The sequence below is a fragment of the Ciconia boyciana genome, chromosome 1, assembly GCF_034638445.1.
Source record: "Ciconia boyciana chromosome 1, ASM3463844v1, whole genome shotgun sequence".
NCBI lineage: Eukaryota > Metazoa > Chordata > Aves > Ciconiiformes > Ciconiidae > Ciconia > Ciconia boyciana.
This window is the reverse complement of record NC_132934.1, coordinates 147,328,220-147,349,435: the sequence shown is the minus strand read 5'-3', so window position 1 is coordinate 147,349,435 and position 21,216 is coordinate 147,328,220. Positions and strand designations below refer to the sequence as shown.

The 21,216-nt window shown below is 38.2% G+C and overlaps 1 protein-coding gene across 19 annotated transcripts in view; it reads left to right on the top strand.

Annotated features, from left to right (window-relative positions):
• INPP4A (inositol polyphosphate-4-phosphatase type I A) overlaps window positions 1-20,729 on the top strand; it is a 134,868-nt gene extending 114,139 nt beyond the window's left edge. For all 19 annotated transcript variants that reach the window (XM_072849642.1, XM_072849648.1, XM_072849651.1 and 16 more), the window contains 6 exons: window positions 171-297; window positions 2,625-2,765; window positions 4,123-4,220; window positions 7,299-7,411; window positions 7,766-7,920; window positions 17,706-20,729. In XM_072849642.1, the coding sequence (XP_072705743.1) occupies window positions 171-297; window positions 2,625-2,765; window positions 4,123-4,220; window positions 7,299-7,411; window positions 7,766-7,920; window positions 17,706-17,838 (767 nt within the window). In that variant the 3' untranslated portion in view covers window positions 17,839-20,729. The remainder of the gene's footprint in view (window positions 1-170; window positions 298-2,624; window positions 2,766-4,122; window positions 4,221-7,298; window positions 7,412-7,765; window positions 7,921-17,705) is intronic.
• The last annotated feature ends 487 nt before the right edge of the window (window positions 20,730-21,216 follow it).

The window sequence follows — 21,216 nt, the reverse complement described above, 5'->3', positions numbered from 1 at the left end:
CATGACATTGTCTGCGGTCTGTAGGTCAAGGTGAAGGCCTGGGCTCCAGAGCCTCTTTGTCCATAGAACTTCTTTATGAGAGCGATGACCTACAGTCATCATCAAATTGATAAAGGGAAGTTGTACGTAACAAGTAATGATTATGATTCACTTTTTCTTCCGTGATTTAGGTGAGGAGCTGGCAATGCTGGAGGACATGAGTTTGGGAATCATGGACTTGAGGAATGTAACCTTTAAAGTAACTCAGGCCACATCAAATACATCTACTGACATGCTGCCGGTCATCACTGGAAATCGGTAAAAAAAAAATAGGAGGAGCAGGAAGTAGGGTGGGACTGCAGATGGAGAAGCAGTGATAATGCACTTGAAATGAATTATGTGCTTTTGTACTTTGCTGTTTTTCCCCTCAGAACTTCAAAGAAATGTTTTGAAGTAGACTTACTCATTTTTACTGATGTTTCATTTTACAGGGACCTAAGCTGAAAAGGGATATATGGCAAGGCTCAAACCATGGCAATATTGTTTTATGAATAAATATCATCTTGACCTAGTCTCCCACAATCATAAGCCAGAAATATTCAATCTTTTCTTAAGCACTTGTGCTGTTTTTAAATTTCAGACTGACTTTTGAGGCTGATCTCATTGTCTGAAATTCACTGCTGTTGATCAGTTGGTCAGTGCTTTACTGTGTGGCACTGAGTTATGGGCCACTGGTAGCACAAAGGGACACAGCACGTGTATCAGGCAGTCGATGGGCTGCTGCTGAGGTGAGGCCTATTTAGGATCAATTCCCAAAATATTAGGGCCAAGCTGGCTTTAACTTACGGATGCTTGTGAAGCACCAGACTGCTGCTCATTTTGGCCACTTGTCTGAAAAAGGTATTTTCAAGTTTGAGCTTAAAAGCAATTTTTGTTTTAAAAGTCTGAAGTAACAAACATTCACATCCTCACGTAAAATGGAGTGGGAGTGATCTGTTGCAGCTTTATTATGATGGGAAGCATTTACAGCAAACAGAGTCACACTTCAATTTGAATGCCTCAGTCTGCTTATCAGCTGGCCTCGTACCGGTTTCTGACATGGGGCTGATGGGCCCTAGCAACAGAGTTCTTGCCCAGAGGGAGCCAGTTCACAGATGGGGGATGAAGCTGTGGAAGGACAGAGGCCTCACCAAAGTCCATGTTTTAATGTTTCTGTATTTCAGAGTCTTTAGAATCTTTTCATTTTGAATATGATTTCTGGAGGAAATAAGGCTTATTTGATTACAGTGTGCTGTACCAAGCTCCACTGAAGCTTTGCCCAGCTTCGTCCACATCTGAAAAAGAGCTAGAATTCTCAAAGATAAAAACATTTAGAGGAACTTTGTTAAGTTAAGGTTCACATGCAATGAAAAGTGCCCTGGCTGAAGGAGGTCTGCAGTACAATCATGTATGTTATGGAAATTGCTGAGACCTCTGGAAATGGCTGACAGCTGACAGAAAATTCCTTTCAAAGAAAATCTTCAGATGAAACTTGCCATCAGCTATAGGACACTAATCAGCAGGAAACCAGTCTTCATTAGTTTCAGGTCTGATAGCGTTGCTTATTATTTTGCTGTCTAGATTTTACTCAAGAAAGAGAAGAAAGAAATAATGCATATTTACTTTGGTGCAAACTATTGGAAGCTTTACATTTAGAGGTGAAAATAGGTTTTTTTGCTTTCAGACATAGCATAGGATTTGTGTGTCGGTCCAATGCATATGTGGGACAGACCAGTTTTGATTACCTTATTATATTCTTCCCAAAACTCTTTTGCTATACCTGAGAGTATATGCTGTACTTGAGAATTCCGCACTGTAAAGACTTGGATGTAACACCAAGGTATTGCTGCTGATAGGTTAACACACAGCACACAAACCACGGTAACTTGTGTCTTGGCAGTACCAGCATGGGGTAATATGACATACCGTAGTCTGCACTGATGTTATGGGATAAGTTGCCTTACCTCACATTTGCCGTGAGATAAAGTATACACAGTGCTCTTTGCTGTAGCTCAAGCTGACCCAAGGTAACCTGTTGTGCTGCAGGAACAGCTTGTAGGTCTGAGTCGTAAATTCTGTATCAGTGCTTTTGTTAGCTCCCCCTTCAATTTATGCTTGGGTTGCTGCTATCATTGCCTCTATCCTTCTGGTCAGAAATGTCAGTACTACTTACTGTATCCAAAAATGTATCCTTTTATGCATGTGCATCATCACTAGCCTTTATCACTTTAAAATCAAATATACTTTACTCTTGATGAGATGGGACATGCCAAAATTTGGCTTTTTCCACCCAAGTTGTACAAGAGCTGCAGTATTAATGAGCAGAGCAAAATCAGCTTTTGTCAGGAAATTGGCAGATCTGATTGAAATGTCTGTGAAGATGTAAAATCAGCACTACAGGTTGCTGCAGGTTTGTTTTTGAACTAAAATAACTTTTCTGATTAAGAGCAAGCTATGACAGTTCCTTAAAGTCCTCAGTTTTGACACATACTTATTTTTTAATAGTCGTATTATGTTCTAGATGTTATCCCTCTTTACATAAGTAACACATGCTCAGAATGTAGCTTTTTGATCTTTATGTCTAATAGCTGTTTGTTTATTTGCAGTGATGGATTTAATGTGAGGATCCCTTTGCCAAGCGCCTTGTTTGATTTGTTGCCACGAGAGATTCAAAGTGGCATGTTACTGAGGGTTCAGCCTGTTCTTTTCAATGTGGGAATCAATGAGCAGCAAACCCTAGCAGAGAAGTATGTATTCAGTCATGCAAGCTCAACCTTAATGGCAGTTCAGCAATCTCCTGTTCTCGTGGAAGTATGTCTCTATGGAGTTGCACTGTTGCATTACTAACAGTGATTCAGTTTCTCCAGTACGCAAACAAGGGAATACTAAATGAAACTGTCAAATGCAAAACAAACAAAAGGAGGTCCTTCTTTATATGGCACATAGCTGTGGAGCTCCTTACCTCATGGGTTTGAGTCTAGTGCAGGCTTATGCAGTTCAGAAGTGAATTTACAGAAGAGGAAATCTGTCATGGGCTATTTAACACAGAGGTGCTGCTTGTGAGTCGAGATCTCTGTGAGTGACAGATCACTGGAGGCTGAGAGATCATTCTGAGTATTGCTGTGTATTTCCCCTCTTGGTTTTGCACGCTCCCTTAGACTCCCTCTTCTGGCCACTGTCAAAAACCAGGATAATGGGCTAGACGGACCTTTGTTTTAACCTATTGTTGCAGTACTTATGTAATGCAACACTGTTCTTATAAAGCTGAAAAATATAATTATGTAATTATATTTGTTAGGGAAACTGTTCAGTTTTGGAAAAGCCACCAGAGTTTCCCTCTGTTATGGCCATATCCTGTAAAGAAAACATTGACAGAGCACTGCTCTAATGGAGGACTCCAGTGAAGTCAGGCACATGCGTGTTGTGACAGCAGCCTTGGTACCCAGGTGGAGTGTGCAGTATGATAGTGGACAACTAGAAAAAGTCTAACAAAGGCATTCCAGCAGTTACTGTTGTCCTCTGTTGCCTATAAAGGGAGCCCAAGGTGACTAGCATAGTTACAGACATCAACAGTGTGCGTGTCTATCTATGTGCGTAGATACAGTTAGATGAGATGAATCACGGCACTGTTGACAATATTTATTACAGTCATGGTTTATTACTCCTAGATCCATATTTCACATATACATATCCGAAGTCAAAGTTCTCAATCCTGTCTACTGATGTTACAGTTGTTATTAGCTGATGAACTAAACTAGTAAATCTATTATTAAAAGTTTGAATTTTGGCAAAATGATTTACCAGATGGGTATTTAATATTGAAAGAGAGACACAAAAGCCAAAGAATTTTAAGTACTATTTTCTGCAAGATTTTTCTTTCACCTTCATTCCAACTTTTCCCCTCACACTCATATGTTTTCTTTTTCTGTAATGAATCACTACAACACTTCTCTGTTATGCTTTACTCTGCATTTGAATGGTTAAGAACTTCATGATGAATCTTTAAACTGTTTTCTCATAGTCATATTGCCAAGTAGAGTTGTTTCAAAGAAGAGGAGAAACCTTTTACCTTGGGCTTAACTGTTCTTTCTTCGCCTTTTAAAGGTTTGGAGACACCTCACTGCAAGAAGTAATTAACATGGAAAGCTTAGTGCGGTTGAATTCGTATTTTGAGCAGTTCAAGGAAGTTTTGCCTGATGATTGTAAGTATTTGGTAATTAATGGCAAATTTGGTTGAACAGCACAATTCAGGCTGATTTTTTAATTTGTTTGCTTCATGTTAGTTGTTTAAATGTTAATGATACGCCAGCATTAGTAACCTCCAAGAAATGATGCAACTCTATTTTAATACATTAGTATTAAGTAGAGCAGATTCAAGAGGTTTAAAGGTCAGTCTGATTAACTTTCCTTTTTTAATTTACTTTGCCACTCTTTCTAAGTGGCATTATGTACTGTATAAATATGCAGCTAGGCAGTTGGATTGCCGTGAGGGGAAGGCATAAAAGTGACAGGTCATAGCAGCAGCACTTTTATGTGCAGTTTTTGGTCACGTTCTCTGTACTTATGATAACCTGCACAGAGAGCAACTGCCAGTTTTTAGGAACTGAATCACTTTCCTTCTGTTTATTCTTTGGCACTTTCCTATAATTGTTGCATCTGCAGCCAGAAACAGAGAAGTCTAGCACCTGGAAGAGAGACAATAGCTATACAAGCTTGAATTTTACTGGTTATATAGGAAAATTTCTTGCTTGCTACTGGTTTTTTTTGGGAGGCAGTGGCATAAATGTTATTTACATGTGATGACAAAAATGGTGAAAATTAATTGATTTGTTATTATTAGTATCAAATCTCTTGTAATCTAATTTCATGATCCCACAATTGCAGATTTATTGCAGAAATACGAATGCAGCAACATGCAACAAGATAGTAAGAATTCTGTCTGGTTTATGTTATTGTAGTTTCGGTTACCCTGGATTTTTTTTGCTGCATCTGAGAGCAGAAGCTGTTTGGCTCCTTCCAGGCATTCATAATCCTCCATAATTAATTCTCTGAAATTTTAGCTGCAAAGTTTTTTTTTTATTATATAGTAGTCTAGCATCAGACTTTCTTGTAAAGTTCAAAAGTTAATCAATTTAAAGTGATTTTTGTTCTGCTTTTCTCCCTGTTACTTCATGTCTCTGTCCATAGTCTTCCATAATAATAGTTCCCATTCAGCTCCTTCTGCTCCTCTTAGATTTTGCTCACTTTTTTTTTTTACTTCAGTTTCTTCCCTTGTCCCCAAACCTCTTATGTTGATGCAATCATCTTTTAGCTTTTGCCTTTTTTCCTGAAACTTCTTTGTTATCCTGCAATCTGTTTTCTGTCCTGTCATTTGTTCCTTCTCTTTTCATGTTTTTTGAACTCTATTTTAACTTTATACTTATTCTCCTCTATTTTTAAAGAGCACTGGTGCCACGACCTTGAGTTTCTCATTTACCAGTAGCACTTACTCCTTATACCAGAGGTTTTTCTTCAAGTAACTTGAAGTTGTGAATAAGGTTGGCATGCAGTGTTGGACAGGTGGCATTAACATGCACCTTAACAGTGAAAGAAAACAAAATAGTCTTGTGTCCACCTGCCTTTTCTCCCTTATTCTGGTTACTTGTGACTACATTGATGCCTGCCACATGAAATGAATAACACAAAGGGGGAAAGTCTGCCCTCTGCCAAAACTTTCTTCTGCTTCACTCTTTGTCCTGGGTAAATCCAGACGTATCGTACCTGGTTTTGCAATCCAGCTTGGACAAATGGTTTGTGGTTATAAACATTAAGCAAAAGTTTTGAAGTGTGAAAAAAATTTTGCGGGTGTCCCAGCAGATGTGTTAGAGATGCTCTGTGAAAAGCTGAGTCTATATGGACAAACCTGGGACTGCGCTTGTCGTAAGGAAGGTCTGAAGGTGTGTTTTGTACCTCCTCTGTGGTGATATTTAGGATGTACAAAGTGAAACATACTTTTCCATGAACCCTTGTCAAGAGAGAATAACATTGTACATTTAACTGTAAAACAAGTGGTTATTATGACCAGCCAGTGGTGTAGTCTGTGGTAAGTACGGGCAAAAGGAAAACCAAACAGATCATTCTAGGGGACAAGAGGCCCAGTGAAGTATCTGCTGGCAGCTTGTAGGAAATGTTCCCTTCAAGAAAAATACACAAGGGAAGTTGATTCTTGATCCACTGTCCTTGTCCCTGTGCTCTTAATTCTAAGTACTGCAGAATTTCTAAGTAGTAAATTACTGTTTTAGCTTCATTAGCTCCTTGTCCTTGTTCCATTAGCTCTTCTTTGTCTTTAGAAATACTTGGGGAGATGGTCTGTGCCCTCTTTTTGTTTACAGGTATTACTTTCTAGGTGTAGAGTTCAGGCAGAGCAGACCAGGATAGGCACAATATTGCTAACATACTATTTGCTGTGAGAAGAGATGTGGGCCAAAATTTAAACCTCATATATCACCCATGTGGGGTTCTTTTTGTCACAGTCATTTTTTAACAGTGCATACTGCCGTATTTATCCAGTCACAGCCTTAGTTGGTGTCCTCTGTAGTTACCCCTTAAAAAAAAAAAAGACAACCTATTTAATACTTGTTGTTGATTGTCTTTGAGTATCTTGCTACATGTGTAAGAGATGATGTGTAACACTTTGAACATGTAGGATGACTATTGAAAGCACTCAATATTGAAAAATTTCAACTGATTTATTTCCACTTAGTGAAATATTAATAAACAGATCGTGGGAGTGCAGTGTCCTATCAGAAAGAGTGTTTCTTGTAACTGAAAACTGACCAGCTCACAAATTTAAAATTGAAAATGTGAGCAGAATAAAAAATGGTATCTTCAGGGTTTCTGTGGAGACATGCATGATATCCTGTCACCTCCGAGGGGCACTAATACAGGCAGTTACATGTTTATATACAGTTCTGAACAGTGTGTGAAAGCAAGTATGTCTGTGACACACAAACCAAGATACTATACCAATCACTCTTTTACTATATTGCTATCAGATTCTGAGCCTCCAAAGTTTTAAATAACCTGAATGTGTATTTCCAGTTGAGTTTAATTAAACTTGAATTTGTTTTGCTGGTGGTACTAAGTAATTAAGAATTGGATTAATTGTTGTAAGCTTTGATAGTTTCAAGAAAATGTGATTATGTTTGCAACAGGCATATAGGAACACTTTCCATGTAACTTATCTTGTAAAAGTGTTGAATACAGATAAATAAGTGGAGTTGGTTTTGTTTGTTTTGTAGGTCTACCTCGATCTCGTAGTCAGACGTGCCTGCCTGAACTGTTAAGATTTCTGGGACAAAATGTACATGCAAGGAAAAATAAGAATGTTGATATCCTTTGGCAAGCTGCTGAGGTATTTATTAATCTAAGCATCTCTACATAGTTCTGTTGATTTTCTGTATGCATATGTATTTTCCGCTTTTTTATTACCGCTATGTTCAAATTTCTTTATTTGCTTGCATGTAGCTTGGAAATGCTGCCAGGTTAAACCTCCTCCAGAATGAGACATGGGGAGATAAAATGTATTTTCCACATCAGTATTTTCCCTACAACTCATGTAACAAAGTTTTGCTCTCTCAACAATGACAACTTTTGACATCAGTGTCCTACACATTTGTGTCTCTCTAAAGAGGAGAAGTACAGGAGTGTTCTCTGACAGAAGGTTATGCATGAAGAAGGAATGATGAATTTTATATCCCATTTCTAGATATGCCGCAGACTAAATGGTGTTCGATTTACAAGCTGTAAAAGTGCCAAGGATAGGACTGCCATGTCCGTCACCCTAGAGCAGTGTTTGATCCTACAGCATGAACATGGAATGGCTCCACAGGTCTTCACCCAGGCTCTGGAGTGTATGAGGAGGTAAGAGTTTGACTGTGTCACTTATTCCTAAATGAGGAACCATGCAAACTGCAGAGGAGCAGTGGTCTCTGTTTCTGTCAAAAGGAAAAAAAAGTAAAATAAAGCCAGAAAACTGCAAAACTGGCTGCTAGAATTCATCCCTCCCTTGCATGTGTTAGTGAGTTGCATATGCTAAAGCTGGTGGTTACCAGATTTGGATCAGATGGGCATTAATTTTCAGTAGCGAATCAGGAGTTTTCAGAGGAGCATGTAAAAATGTGTTATTAATTAATGCTGAGCTTACAGAACAGGAAACTGGTGCTTATTTGAAAGTTGTTTAATGATGAGGTTACCTAACTGTCATAGCACTGGGTTTCTTGGTTCTAGATCAGGCAGATTTCTCAGGGATGACCTGTCTTTTGTTCTTGGAAACAGACACTTGCAGTTTGCACTGGTTTGCCACGTGTATTCTTTAGCAGAGAAACACTGCTCACTGGGCAAAATGTCAGTATGAGTGTTTCACAATACAGCAACCAAATTTCATCACAACGTGTCAGTGTGCTGTTGTCGTATCAATATAATTATGTTCTGTATTCTGAAGCAGCAGAGAAGTTTGCAGAATTAAATACTGTACTAAAAAAAAAAAAAAGAAAATCTGTTTACTGTTGTTCAATGCCTTGTTTCAAGCACTGCTGGAAAACTCTGTAACTCACATACCAAAAGAAAGGATAAGAAATCTAGCTTTAGTCTTTATCAATGTAGTTCAACAATGCTGTTCAGTCCTGTTTTTCAACATTCACTCTTACTGAATGTACTGTACTGTGTGTCTTCTCACCAAATTCTCTAGAGTGTTCAATTCTCTTATCCTTTCTGTATGTTTTTGCTGTTTGACCCTTTCTTACTCTTCAGTTACCTAGAAGGAAAATGTCTCATATAATAAGACTGGCAACCTCTTACACTAATAATTTGGTTTTTGTATCTACATCTAATTGGATGTCACTGGACTTTTTTATTTTCACTTTTTTGCTGCACTTTTTGCTACATTGTTACAGAGTTAGTACAGTACATGAAAACTGCATTCAGAGAGTAGTTAAACCTTGGTATTAGAAACAAAGGTTGGAACGCTTTTTGAGGGAGAAGTTATTAACTTAAAATGGAGCTAAGTGGCTTTCAAATATATCTATTTAAATTATGCAACTTGTCAACTTAGACATCTGAAAGAAAAAAAGCTTTGTTGCACAGTTGTTTATTTAGTAAGAATAAAAACTGAACAAGTATACTACTAGGAATCTTGTTATTTTCTTTAAATTAGTTACTGACTTAATGGTTTTTTTTAATGCAGTCGTGGATACCGTAGAGACAGAGCTTAATAATAACATTGTTTTGGACCTTCAGACTATCAATTTAATATAACACAGGATCAGATAAAATATTGACCCAAGAAACACATTGCTTTATGTTGACCTATGCAAGGATATTGAAAGAGGGCCAATTTAATCGAAACCTTTGGCTAGTGTGTTCTAGCAACATCAGGGACTTGCTCTAACAGGTGAAAGACGTGACTTTCTCCTATTAAATCTTTGACTAAGAGAGATTGTGCAGAACAAATACTGACTAGTCCTGAAGGAATGCTAAGATCAGACCATTCTTCAAGCCCATCACTCTTTCTTGCTCACATCTCATTGCTCTTTGGGGTAGGTTGTTGTGTTTTTAAAATTATTTGCCAATTCTGCTTGGGAACAATGGCACAGAATTAACAGAGCTTAACGAGAGAGATAGGATTACAGAACAAATATGTAGGATTCCAACTCCACCCGAAACCATTTCAACCTGGACAGGATGACCTGACCTAGATGACAGACATTGGAAGTGAGAGAGTTGCAAATTACTTCCAGGGCATTCAGAAAACTTGCTTTTTTCTTTTAACTTGGATCTTTTATTTGTGTAATTGTACTAGAAAAGGAAGGCTTGGTTCAGTCTTGAAGACTTCTGAAGTTTCTGGGGCAGTTGGAACAGCAAGGAAGGAGCACTATTAAGTTGTGGGAGTCAAAGAAAGTATTTCATCTTTTCTCTACTGGTAACTTTCCAGAGAAGAACAGCATCCTCGCTTACACTGTTCTTGAAAAATTAAGAAAGCACCCTCTTCTTCCATGTGATGTTGGTCTTCAGAGGTGTTAGTTCCGATTTACTTGTCCTTGGGGACTTCCTTTCCTTCCTAGTCTTGTGATAATTACATATCTGTGATAATTATGTTCAGTAAGCATGGACATCAGGGAGAGAACATTGAGTGCTCCTTGTAGATTCTTGTAGAAATTCACAGATACAGGTTTGTGACTTTCACCTTAGAAACAAATAACCTATTAGAATAAACTTGCTTTTCTGTAAATAAGTTGCAGCTTTTCCTGTCCCAAATCAAATGCATAGTAACTCACAGCCTACAAATAGTAAAATCATGATGGTATGTCTGGAAGTCCAAGCTACAGAGTAGATGACTACCTGGCCAGTAAAGGCAGCTCAAGAGTCAAAGTCCAACTGGATCACGTAGCCTCTTTCATCTGCAGCAGTGCCAACACTCTCCACTAGATCTGTGTCTCCCTGCCTTCCCTCCTCCTACCAGATTACTGTCCTGTCAGATATGCCGGTGGAGCTGTTTGTGTGAATATAGTCTAATCCAGTTTCAGTCAAAAGCAGCCTGGGTAGCCCAGCTCATTTTCATTAAACGAATTAGGAAGTTGTGACAGAAGCAGTTCAGCCAACAGAGAAGAGCTGTCTCTGATAGGGGTTCTTGAAAAGCAGCTGGAAATGGGGTGAGGGAGATAATCTCTTCCAGCTGCCACGGTGCTGACTAAAAAGACTACGTAACAAAGCCCTGACAGTCATGTTTGGATATGACCACTCACGGCAATAAAACAGCCATAAAAAGTTTGGTTGGATTTCTTCACTGGTTGACCTGCTTTAAGAATAAAATTGTGGTGGGTTGACCTTGGCCACCTGTCAGGTGCCCACCCAGCTGCTCTCTCACTCCCCCTCCTCAACAGGACAGGGGGAGAAAAGATGATGAAAAAGCTCATGGGTTGAGATAAAGACAGGGAGATCACTTGCCAGTTACTGTTACAGGCAAAACAGACTTGACTTAAAGAAAATTAATTTATTGCCAATAGATTTGGATGGTAAGAAACAAAGACAAAAATTAAAATATCTTCTCTCCACCACCTCTTTTTTTCCCAGGCCCAAGTACTTCACTCCTTCGTTCCCAACTCCTCTGCCTCTTCCCCACACTGAGCAGTGCACCAGGGGATGGGGGTTTGTGGTCAGTCCATAACAGCTCCTCTCTGCTGTTCCTTCTTCCTTGGACTTTTCCCCTGCTCCAGTGTGGGTACTTCCCACAGGCTGCAGTCCTTCAGGATAAATGTACTCCTGCATGGGCTCTCCATGGGCTCCAGTTTCCTTCAGGAAATATTCACCTGCTCCACCATGCGGTCCTGCACGGGCTGCAGTGTGGATATCTGCTCCACCATGGTCTTTTCCACACTGCAGGGGAATCCCTGCTCCAGCAGCTGGGGCACCTCCTCCCCTCCTTCTTTTCAGACTTTGATGCTCACAGAGCTGTTTCTCACGTCTTTTCCTGTCATTCCTCACTGCCATGCAGTGTTTTGCCTTTTCGTACAGAGGCTTTCCCCGAGGCACCACCATTATGGCTGAGGGGCTCGGCTGTGCCCTGCGCTGGGTCCATTGGAGTCAGCTGGAGCTGGCTGTGTCCGGCATGGGGCAGCCCCAGCCGCTCCTCACAGAGAGGATTCCCATACACAAGCTGGATTAGCATGGAATTTGCTTTGTCTCTTTACCCTGGTCCTCTCCTAGAGGCAGTCTGCCGGTGAATGTTTTGATGTGAGACACAGTGTACAATTTGGTATATTTGGTATTTCCAAAAGGTGACTTTTCACCCCTCAGGTGGAAGCATCTACATGGGCCAGCAGTGACAGGGAAAGCACTTTCCAGCTCTTGCCTGCATTCCCACTGTATGTGTCTGTGCGTATGTCTTTGTGTAAAATTGAGTAGCTTGATACTAATTTTTAATGAGAGAGATGTGGCATGTGTTGTCCATAATGTCATCTTATCATTTTGAGCCTTCTTTCTCTCCCTCATTGTTTTACTTCCTTATCTATATCCTAAAACACTTTTCTTCCTCCAGAGTATTTCATTGAGCCTTTATCCACCACTTTCCAGTTAACATTAGCTTTCTGCTCACAGATCACACCCCAGTTCATTTAATATTCCTTCACCATCTCCTTCAGAGGTCTTTATATTTTTAATACCTTTCAGTGCATACTTATGCTCAGGCAATTGTCAACAAATACATTTGCTTTTTCTTACCTGTACCAGATCCATTCCTGTATGTGCTCTCATTGTTCACCAGTAGCCCGGGCAGGAAAGAGAGTATTTGCTGTTCAAATATGTGGGAGACTGCAGCTGCATCGACTTCTAAGTCCAGTCCTCAGGTCAGCCTTGAGTTTAGGTGCTCCTTTTATCCAGATTAGGTGGGCATTAGGTATCGACTGATGGAGAAAACTCAAACCTACACTATAGTTCAGTGCAGTCTCAGGGCTGCCCCCCTCTCAGGGTGGAAATGAGTCAAGCCTGGATATTGCAGTGTATCCTACTTGCCCTTCTCACTGCCATGTGTGATTGTGGGTTCTTCTCAAAGGTACTTATCTCCCCCTCCTCCCCTGCCACTACAAAGATAATTGGGATTTGTAGGCATCACAGACTCAGTCTGCCCTTATCCAGTGTAGGCACCAGGAGTGAAAACATATTTTGATCACCAATTTGGATGTGTTAATCCAGATCAGAAATACAGTTGGTTTAGTTCCCTGCCCAGCTAATTCCATTTGACTTGAAGTGTCGCCAGCATCTGAAGGCTATTTTTCTCTTTCACCACCTCCAGAGTATCTCTGATGTCCTCCAAGACATTGTCTGTTGGTTACCTAACCTTGCTGGTTATGTATCACCTTTTATGGATGGAGTGAGTGCACTTGTTCTAACAGGATCAGGCTCACAGGTTGCATTTAGTTGTTGCTTTGTAAACTAAAAATAGAGTTGGACTGCACAGGGTATAAGAGTGATCCAAAATGCAATGCCACATTACAAAGCCTCAGGTTACCTGAAGAGGTATTCTCCACTACAGGCTTTCTGTGCTCAAAGCAACGTGGGAAGCAGGGGCATAATGAGATGGGCTGTGCAGCATGTCTTGCCTTCACATGCATACATTGAGGCACTTCAGAAACCTGCATTTTGGAAAGCATATTGATACACACTTGAATTCATGTTGAAGCAGAAGAATAAGTGGGTGGTTTGGGGCTTTTGTTTACATATTGAGCAGGTAGTTAAGAGGTTAAATTATTTCACTGCAGCCTACATGGAAAGATGTTTGAAAGGGTCAAATATGACAATGGTTATTCATGTTCAGCTTGCTTTTCAGAGCTCCACTTCTTTGCAGCATGCGGAAGCATGGCAGAGCAGCATGGGATATTATTGCTTGGTAATCTGAAAGAATGAACATGGAAAACCATTTATGTTCAACCTACATGTGTTTATTTTCAGTAGACTACAGTACTTCTTTCTTATTTTTCTCTTTTATTCTCTTTCCCTCTCCTTATTTCTGTAATTGTGCTGATACATATTTTTGAGATGTTTTTCCACTCTTTCTTTACTTCATCTTCTGGTTTTGTTGTGCTTTCTTCCATGTTTTTTCATTTTCTTGACCACCTTGTGTTGCCATCTCTTTTTATACATTCATTTGCATGTCCATCTTCCTTTCTGTTTTATTTTCCCTCCTTCCAACCTTCTTCCTTTTCACAGCATTGGAACACGGGAGGTAGTGACCCAGAAGAACTTGAGTGGCTTGGTGCCCATCCGAGATTTCAGACTAGATCCCAGCCTCCTCTACTCTATTCCTTTACTAGCTCTCAGCCCCAATTTACTGATTGTGTGGCTGTTTCTGAGCATAGCATACCTGGTGGCCAGATTACGTTGCAAGTGAAGATAAGGTTAAAAAAACAAAATCAAAAAAGTGCTTGAATGTGTGTTGCCACTTGGTACCTGCTGGACAAAGGAATGTGTCATAGCATTGTCTGCCAAGAATTATTATTATGCCTTACAATTTTACGTTTCTATTGTACTAAACTGTAAATATACATCAAATTATTTTATCAAAAAGAATTGTATTGAAACTTTAAATTATTGTTCTGCTTTCAGTGCTTGTAACATAGTCTGACATTGGCCTGTTACCTCGTTACTTTAGCTGGCCTGAAGATCTCTTACCAAATATAGTTTTGTGTTACTTGTTTCATGTATTCCAGAGAAAGGAACTCTGTCTGAAAAGAATTTGTATCTTTTTGTATATTTAAGGTGTATGCTAAACTTGCCTTTCATTTTTACGAGGTATGAAGAGAAAAATAAAAACATGGGTGGGGTTTATAAGAAATTATAAGAAATTTATTTAAAGAAATAAACAAATTTCTAACTTCATTTCAAAGCTTAATATCCAAATTACATTACTGAACAGTTTGTAGAACCATAGTCTTGTTCCTTTCTCATGGTTAAGTATGTTCCAATAGACTAGTGAACCCACTCAAAAAACAACTTGCGGTGCGCTGCATGCAGAATTATTTAATTCTATTTGTAGATCTGCATTTTGTAATGTATTAAAGACATAAAGAGAATGACTTGTGGTTAGGAAGAGGATGTAATTGGCATTAGCCTGCTAATGATCCATTATCTGTTTCAGGTGCTCTGTTATAGAACTTATTCTGAAACAGGGTCATTATCATCCTAGAAGTTAAAGATACAGTCTTTAATATTTCAGGCAAGAAGAGGGAGGTATCAGTTAGCTCCTTTAGTAGGTGGGTTTGAGGTTTTCCATTGGGCTTTGTTTTAATTACACTAGACTAAATATTACTGTTATTTCTATTTTTAAGTGTTGGACAGCTTTAATAAATTATGATGTCGATAGTGACTTAGAGATAAATGAATGATGCTAAGTTAACATTTATTTAAGCGGTGAGACTAAAGCAGCTTACCTAATTTAGTCACACAGAATAATTGCAGATGAAATTTGATCATCATTGATATATAACACCAAACTGGGAGAGGCCTATTAAACTGAAAGATTTTGTTGATGCAGTGGTCTGGCAGAGCTTGTCGATAGCAATAGCTGATCAAAAAACCTAACCTCATTTTATGTAGTTTGCTAGAATTCATAAAGGGATTTACTTCGCTTGGTGCCTGAGATGACAGAAAATTGGGCTTCTGAGGAGAACTCTTCTAGTACTGTGATTTCTATTTTCTACTATTATTAACTTGCTCAAAAAACATAGGTAGCTATAGCTTTTATTACCAATTTTAATGGAATTTGAAAGCTTCTGAGAGAGGTAAGCTTAAAAAAAGAGAAAAGCACAGTTAGAATAAAAATTAGAATAAAATCCTAAATTTGGTGAATATTCTAACTAAAAAAAGAGTATGTGGTTATATTTGTGTCTTCATGAAATCAGACTGTACAGTACACTATCTCCTGGTACTTTTCCTCACTATTCTTCCAATTTTGTTTTTAAAGAAAAAGAAAACAGAAAGACATATATATATTTTATGTGTGTGTATATATATATATATATATATATATAAAAGCATGTATCCTATTTATTTTTAGTTGCAATGAATTTAGGTAAAGCCTTACTGCCGATGAGATTTAAAATCATGGTATGATGGTATTGGACACATCCATGCCCTGTGCTGATATGTAGTACCACTGTGTCTCCGTACAAATCCTCTCTTCTTTCTGATTAACACTGGTTCATTTGCTATGGGTTCCAAAATTTACCTTTTTACAAAGTGAAGGAATGTCAGGTTGGACTGTGGCCTTGTTTTTGCAATGTGATGAGTGTCCTGGGTTCTGTCTAAGAAGATATGAAAGTAACTTTAGTAGGAGTATCTCCACTGAACTCCCCCAGATTATTAATCTGCTTAAATAAAGTATGAAGGCTTTGCTCATGACTATCATTAGGCTTGCAGTAAGACCACCCTTAAATGCATCTAGAATGAAAGCCTAGGCTTTTTCAAAACAATGTAGTTTTTTTCTTTTTTTCTTAAACTTTGGTGGGGTCAAGTTTTCATCTTTTTTTTCTTTTTTAGCTTGGTCTGTGCTTTCATTCAGGCATTCATATTTAAAATGCTGTAGTGCATACTGCTCATGTGCCTCCAGCAGAAGAAACATGGCACACGAAATGGTGTGTGAAATACATCTTTGTCACCATCTCTGTGGCCCACCTGTGCCATAGAGGGACATGTGCAATAACCAGATGCAGTGGAATGAATTATGACAGAATGATTCACTTCGTAGTGAAAATGCTCATCCGGCATCCCATATATGCTATTTAAACTTACTGTTTTTATTAGTACTGTGAACTGTAATTTGTGCAAATTTTTGATGAATCTGTTTGACTAAAACAGCCTTTGGGGTGGGTCTGTAAAACACAAAACAATGCCATAAAAATAGTGTCATCACATACGATCCATCCTATAAAAGGCAGTCACAGAATGTGCTCCGGAGACAAATTTCAAATTTACTTAAACTTAGAGCAAAAAGTTACAATGTTTTATGAAGTTAAACTAGGTGGTACATACAGAACATAGTTACAGTCAGTTTAATTAACCAAAATTAGAAGAACGGTGAGGTCAGTAAGAGCAGAGAGCTTTCAAACTGAACCAGAATCCAAGCCCTCCTTTTGAATCAGATGACCACAGTTTACCTGATCGATGCTGCAGCCATCTCCAAGATGGGAATGACGTGACATTTCCACCATAAGATGGTGTACTGTACTCTGCCATGAAGTTCTAGTATTAAATCATTGGTTAGGTTTCAGCTCTCTATCAGGGAAAGACATTCTCCTGCAAGCCTAAATTGATTTATATTATATATTTGAAAGATAGTGCTTCCTCTTTGTACATCCAGTTTTGGATATAATCAAAGGAAGTCTGAAGTAGATTTACAAGTGTAAAGAAGCCTTAAAACTGGAGTACTTTTTTATTGTAGCACAGAACCTCTTTGTAATGTGGGGCAGTTGCACCAAAACACTGGGTAAAAATTAAATTCTGCACAGCTTTGTTTCATTAGGGTGATGACTGTCAACGCAGCCAATCTTTTTTGCACCCACACAAAGCTGTTATTTCATGATTAAGATTTTTTTTTTTTTAGACTGTGTTGGTTTTCAAGTCAATTTATGCATGCAGAGATAACTGGAAAGTCATTATTTTTGTATCAGCTCTAATCTTTAAGTAAGTACTGATAATACTGACATACAGGGAACAATAAAATTACTTTAAAGCTCTTACTGAGAGAACAGCAGTTTTTCTTTTTCAGCTTAATGTACTAATAAATTAGCAGAACTGCTTGTAAGCAATCTCTTGGGATCCCTTGTGCAATGAAGCGGCATGTGAACTCCACAACAGTGTACGCTGAAATACATGAAACCATTGTGAAAGAACCTTTTCAGTAGATGCACTGCTGCTTTTTAGAAATGCAAAACTAGCAACCAGACATAGCATGTGTCCATTCTGTGTGCTTCTTACTAGCATTGTATGATGAGTCATCATTTTTAATATTTGCAGTGGCAAATTAATTAAACGCTCATTAAATATAACCAACTTTTTGTTAATGCTATGAAATAACCAGTTCATTTCATCTTAGTTTAAGTCTTTTTTTTTTTTCCTTTTTACTGCTGTCATTTTTTGTGCTTGTTTTTTTTCCCCAGTGAGGGTTGTCGGCGAGAAAATACAATGAAGAATGTTGGATGTCGCAAGTATGCATTTAATTCCCTGCAACTGAAGGCTTTCCCAAAGTATTACAGGCCTCCAGAAGGAACTTATGGAAAAGTTGAAACATAAGCTTACTTTGTCCTTTAATTGCTGTTCCATTAAAACATGTGGATGCACTCTAGATTAATACATGATTTTGTCATCCAGAAGAGATAAATAACCTTTTTGTACGTTTCGCTAGGTTATACAGAGCATGTTACTTACAGAATTGGAATCTATAGTAACAATTATTCTGACACCTTAGCTTGAGAATAGTGTGATGACTCTCTGCCCGTTTAAATAGCCTTCAGTGTATGTAAGATGAACAGATATTGTGCTACTTAATGATTACCTATATGCAAATAGCTAGGTACCTCCTGGATGGGCAAGGACTCTAGGAACGGCATTTAGGCAGCTGTTTCACATAACATCTTTTTATACTGAGTTGACTTGAGATTGAGCTTTTCATAAACTTTTTAAAACTGAGAGTAAAACTCAAAAGTTGTAAATAAAAAGGGGTTGGATCCTAGACAGTCTAATAACTGTAGAATGCATTGTTACAATCAAGAAACAGAAGTTTAACTTTAAAAAAAAAATCAGCACAATAAAAGCCAGGAGTATAAATTCTTTTACTGTATATAGGATGCCATCTTCATAGATGAAATTAATGATACATTAAAGGCCAGGCATATGAGGTCTAGTTTCTAGTTCTGTCCAAATAAAACAAATTCCTGTTGTCTTCAGCAGATAAGGACTTGGGCACACATCTTAACGGATTTTTAAAAATGTTTGGAATACATAATGATGCTTAACCATTAATGCCAGCAACAGTTCCCCCTGCCCCTTCAAACTATAAGGCAAGTGCAACAAGCAAGTTGCTAATGTTGCACGTGACATGTTCAGTATGTTCCATGGTATTGTATGTTAACACATTTTTACCCATAGCTTTTTATATCACTTCTGGATTGTAAACTTTAGTATCTCGGGCGGTTACATTGTTTTGATTAGTGTTTGATTTTTTTTTTCCCCATATCAATTTTATATCTCAATACAAAAATGCTCAAAGTGCCCAACGCTTCCCTGTTACTCCATAACCAAATTGGCTTCCGTTTACCTTTGCATTTTACCTGGGCAGATGTTCAGAATCCTGGGGGGGGGGGAACTATAACTGTTTTCAGGGTATTTCTGAGGAAGGTAGCGATGCCCCATGTTGATAGAAAGGAACTGCTCACGTGCTACTGCTAATGCGTGAGAACCTCAGATCTGTTCTAGTTTATGACTAAGGTGATCAGTTTGATAGCATTTGATAAAAAATGTTCAACAGATCTCCTCGGAATTAATCTCCCAAAGAATGCCTCTGAAGTTAAGATACCTTTTTAAAAAGCAGCTAAACGTTAATTTCCAAATTTTAACGGGATTAAGTCATCTCTAGCTAGCTTCGTTCAGCACGCCGTGCCCTTTCCTTCTTGGTTTCTAAGGATATAAGCTTTAGAATAGAAAAATCTGCTCATTTATTCTTGTGAGACTAGCAACAGCCAGGTAAGTATATGGCTGTTTTCTGATTGCTTTCTCCCTCTCACTGATGTTTGTCTGTGCTGTCACTGCTCTATCAATCAGTCATGTTCATTCTGCTCCCATGCAGGTTTGGGGGTTCCAGGTCTAGCAGTTTTTGCATTTTGCTTTTTGCAGTTTAACCCTGAGCAGCATGTCACAAAGCCAGGTCAGAGAGTTCTGCTGAGCTAGGTTGTTACCATTATTGCAGTCTCTCTAGGATAGCAAAACACTGAATTCTGTGCAAAATCAATGTATTGTAGTACCTATCCCAGGTCTGAACAAATCATCTACAGTAGAAAAGTCCCTTGGAAATTTTACAAACCCTGTTCGCCAATTAATAAGTGTTTATTTTATTTTATTGCTAACATGTAAACAAATATACGGTGAAAAACTTTTCAACGGGTCTGTTCAGACATGTTACTCCATTAGTTCTGCTCAACCTTCAGTCCCTGGCCCATTATTAAATGCTACATTTATTTTTGTATAAACTATACTCTTTATATCCCTTAGTTTTTATGAGTTGATAATTTTATTTTGTATATTTCAAACATAGTTAATTATATTTTAAGTCCTGTATTGTTACACTAAAAATCTTCCAATGTTCAGCTTCAGAAGAAAATGACAAGAGGTCTATTGTAACAATTAGCAGAGCCACTCTTAGACCGTGGCCAACAATCGTTAGATCTACTCTAGAGCTTAGTGATCCTTTATTTTGTATACCAATGTAATCAAAAAAAGTTGCCGAATTTTGTATGTGCATGGTTTTTGCTCACCTTTTTAAAGTGGTGGAATACCAGTCTCAAGTACTGCTTTATTTTGTTTAAAATATTCTGATTTCAGTATGCTTACATGTAAAACATTGTTGTCCAGCTAACATTATATATATACGACAGTGTCAGTACATGCACATCGACGGGCTTGTTTAAAGGGTGTAATGAACAGTAAGATCTGGAGCAGTTCATCAAACAAGAAAAACTGTGAAACTTGAAATCCACATAGGATGCTTCACAAGGGTGAAGTAGGCTTTTCTGTTGCACAGGAGAGGCGAATTTAAGGATTACTGTAAAATGAAGTTCTGTCTAATGTTCTTTTTTGAGTACATTTTTTAAATTATAAAACATACAAAGGTAAAAAAAACTGTTGCCAAGTATGTTCTGTGTATGTTCTGTGAAAGTACCTACAGCACAGTTGCCTTTTGTTTCATTTATACATGTAAAATTATTGTATAATACAACACTGTTTTGTCCCAACACAACTGTATTTGCCAAGCTTTGTGCATTGAAATATTTTTATTTATTTGATTTTGGGCAGTATTAATATATCATAAACATATGGCTACTGTTTTATATATTCTAGTTCATCCAATCCATGTATGCTGTAAATGTGCTAGTCTTTAGGATGAAAACCAATAAAGAACTGACAAGAATAACAAATGGTGGCTTACGTTTCATGCGTTTGGGGTAAATTAAAATAAACACTTTCAGGTTCCTTGACTTGACACGCTTTATCTGTTGGAGAATAGATTAAGCTAAGTTGTGTATGGAGATATTGTACACAGATATGCAAGTCAGGAAGTAGTTGCTCCTAAACACTGCTAAAGTACAGCTGCTATCAATTTTCTGTAGTGAAGTCAGGCAGCAGTTTGTCCCACATGCTATATACATTCAGCAGCAGTTAAACGAAGAAGCAGTATGAGATTTTTTTTTTTTAAATTTTATATACTTCCTCCATGAATCTTCTATAAGACCTTCCTGAACTTCATTCTGTGTTTTTCACTCTTCCTTCCATTAATAGAATTCCTTCTCTGCTGCTGCTTCCTCTTCAGCCAACTCACCCCTCCAGCAGCTTTAGTAGTTATGCTATTTTTCAGCAGGGATAGGTTGTCATTGTTGATTGTCATTTTGATTTTAGGTT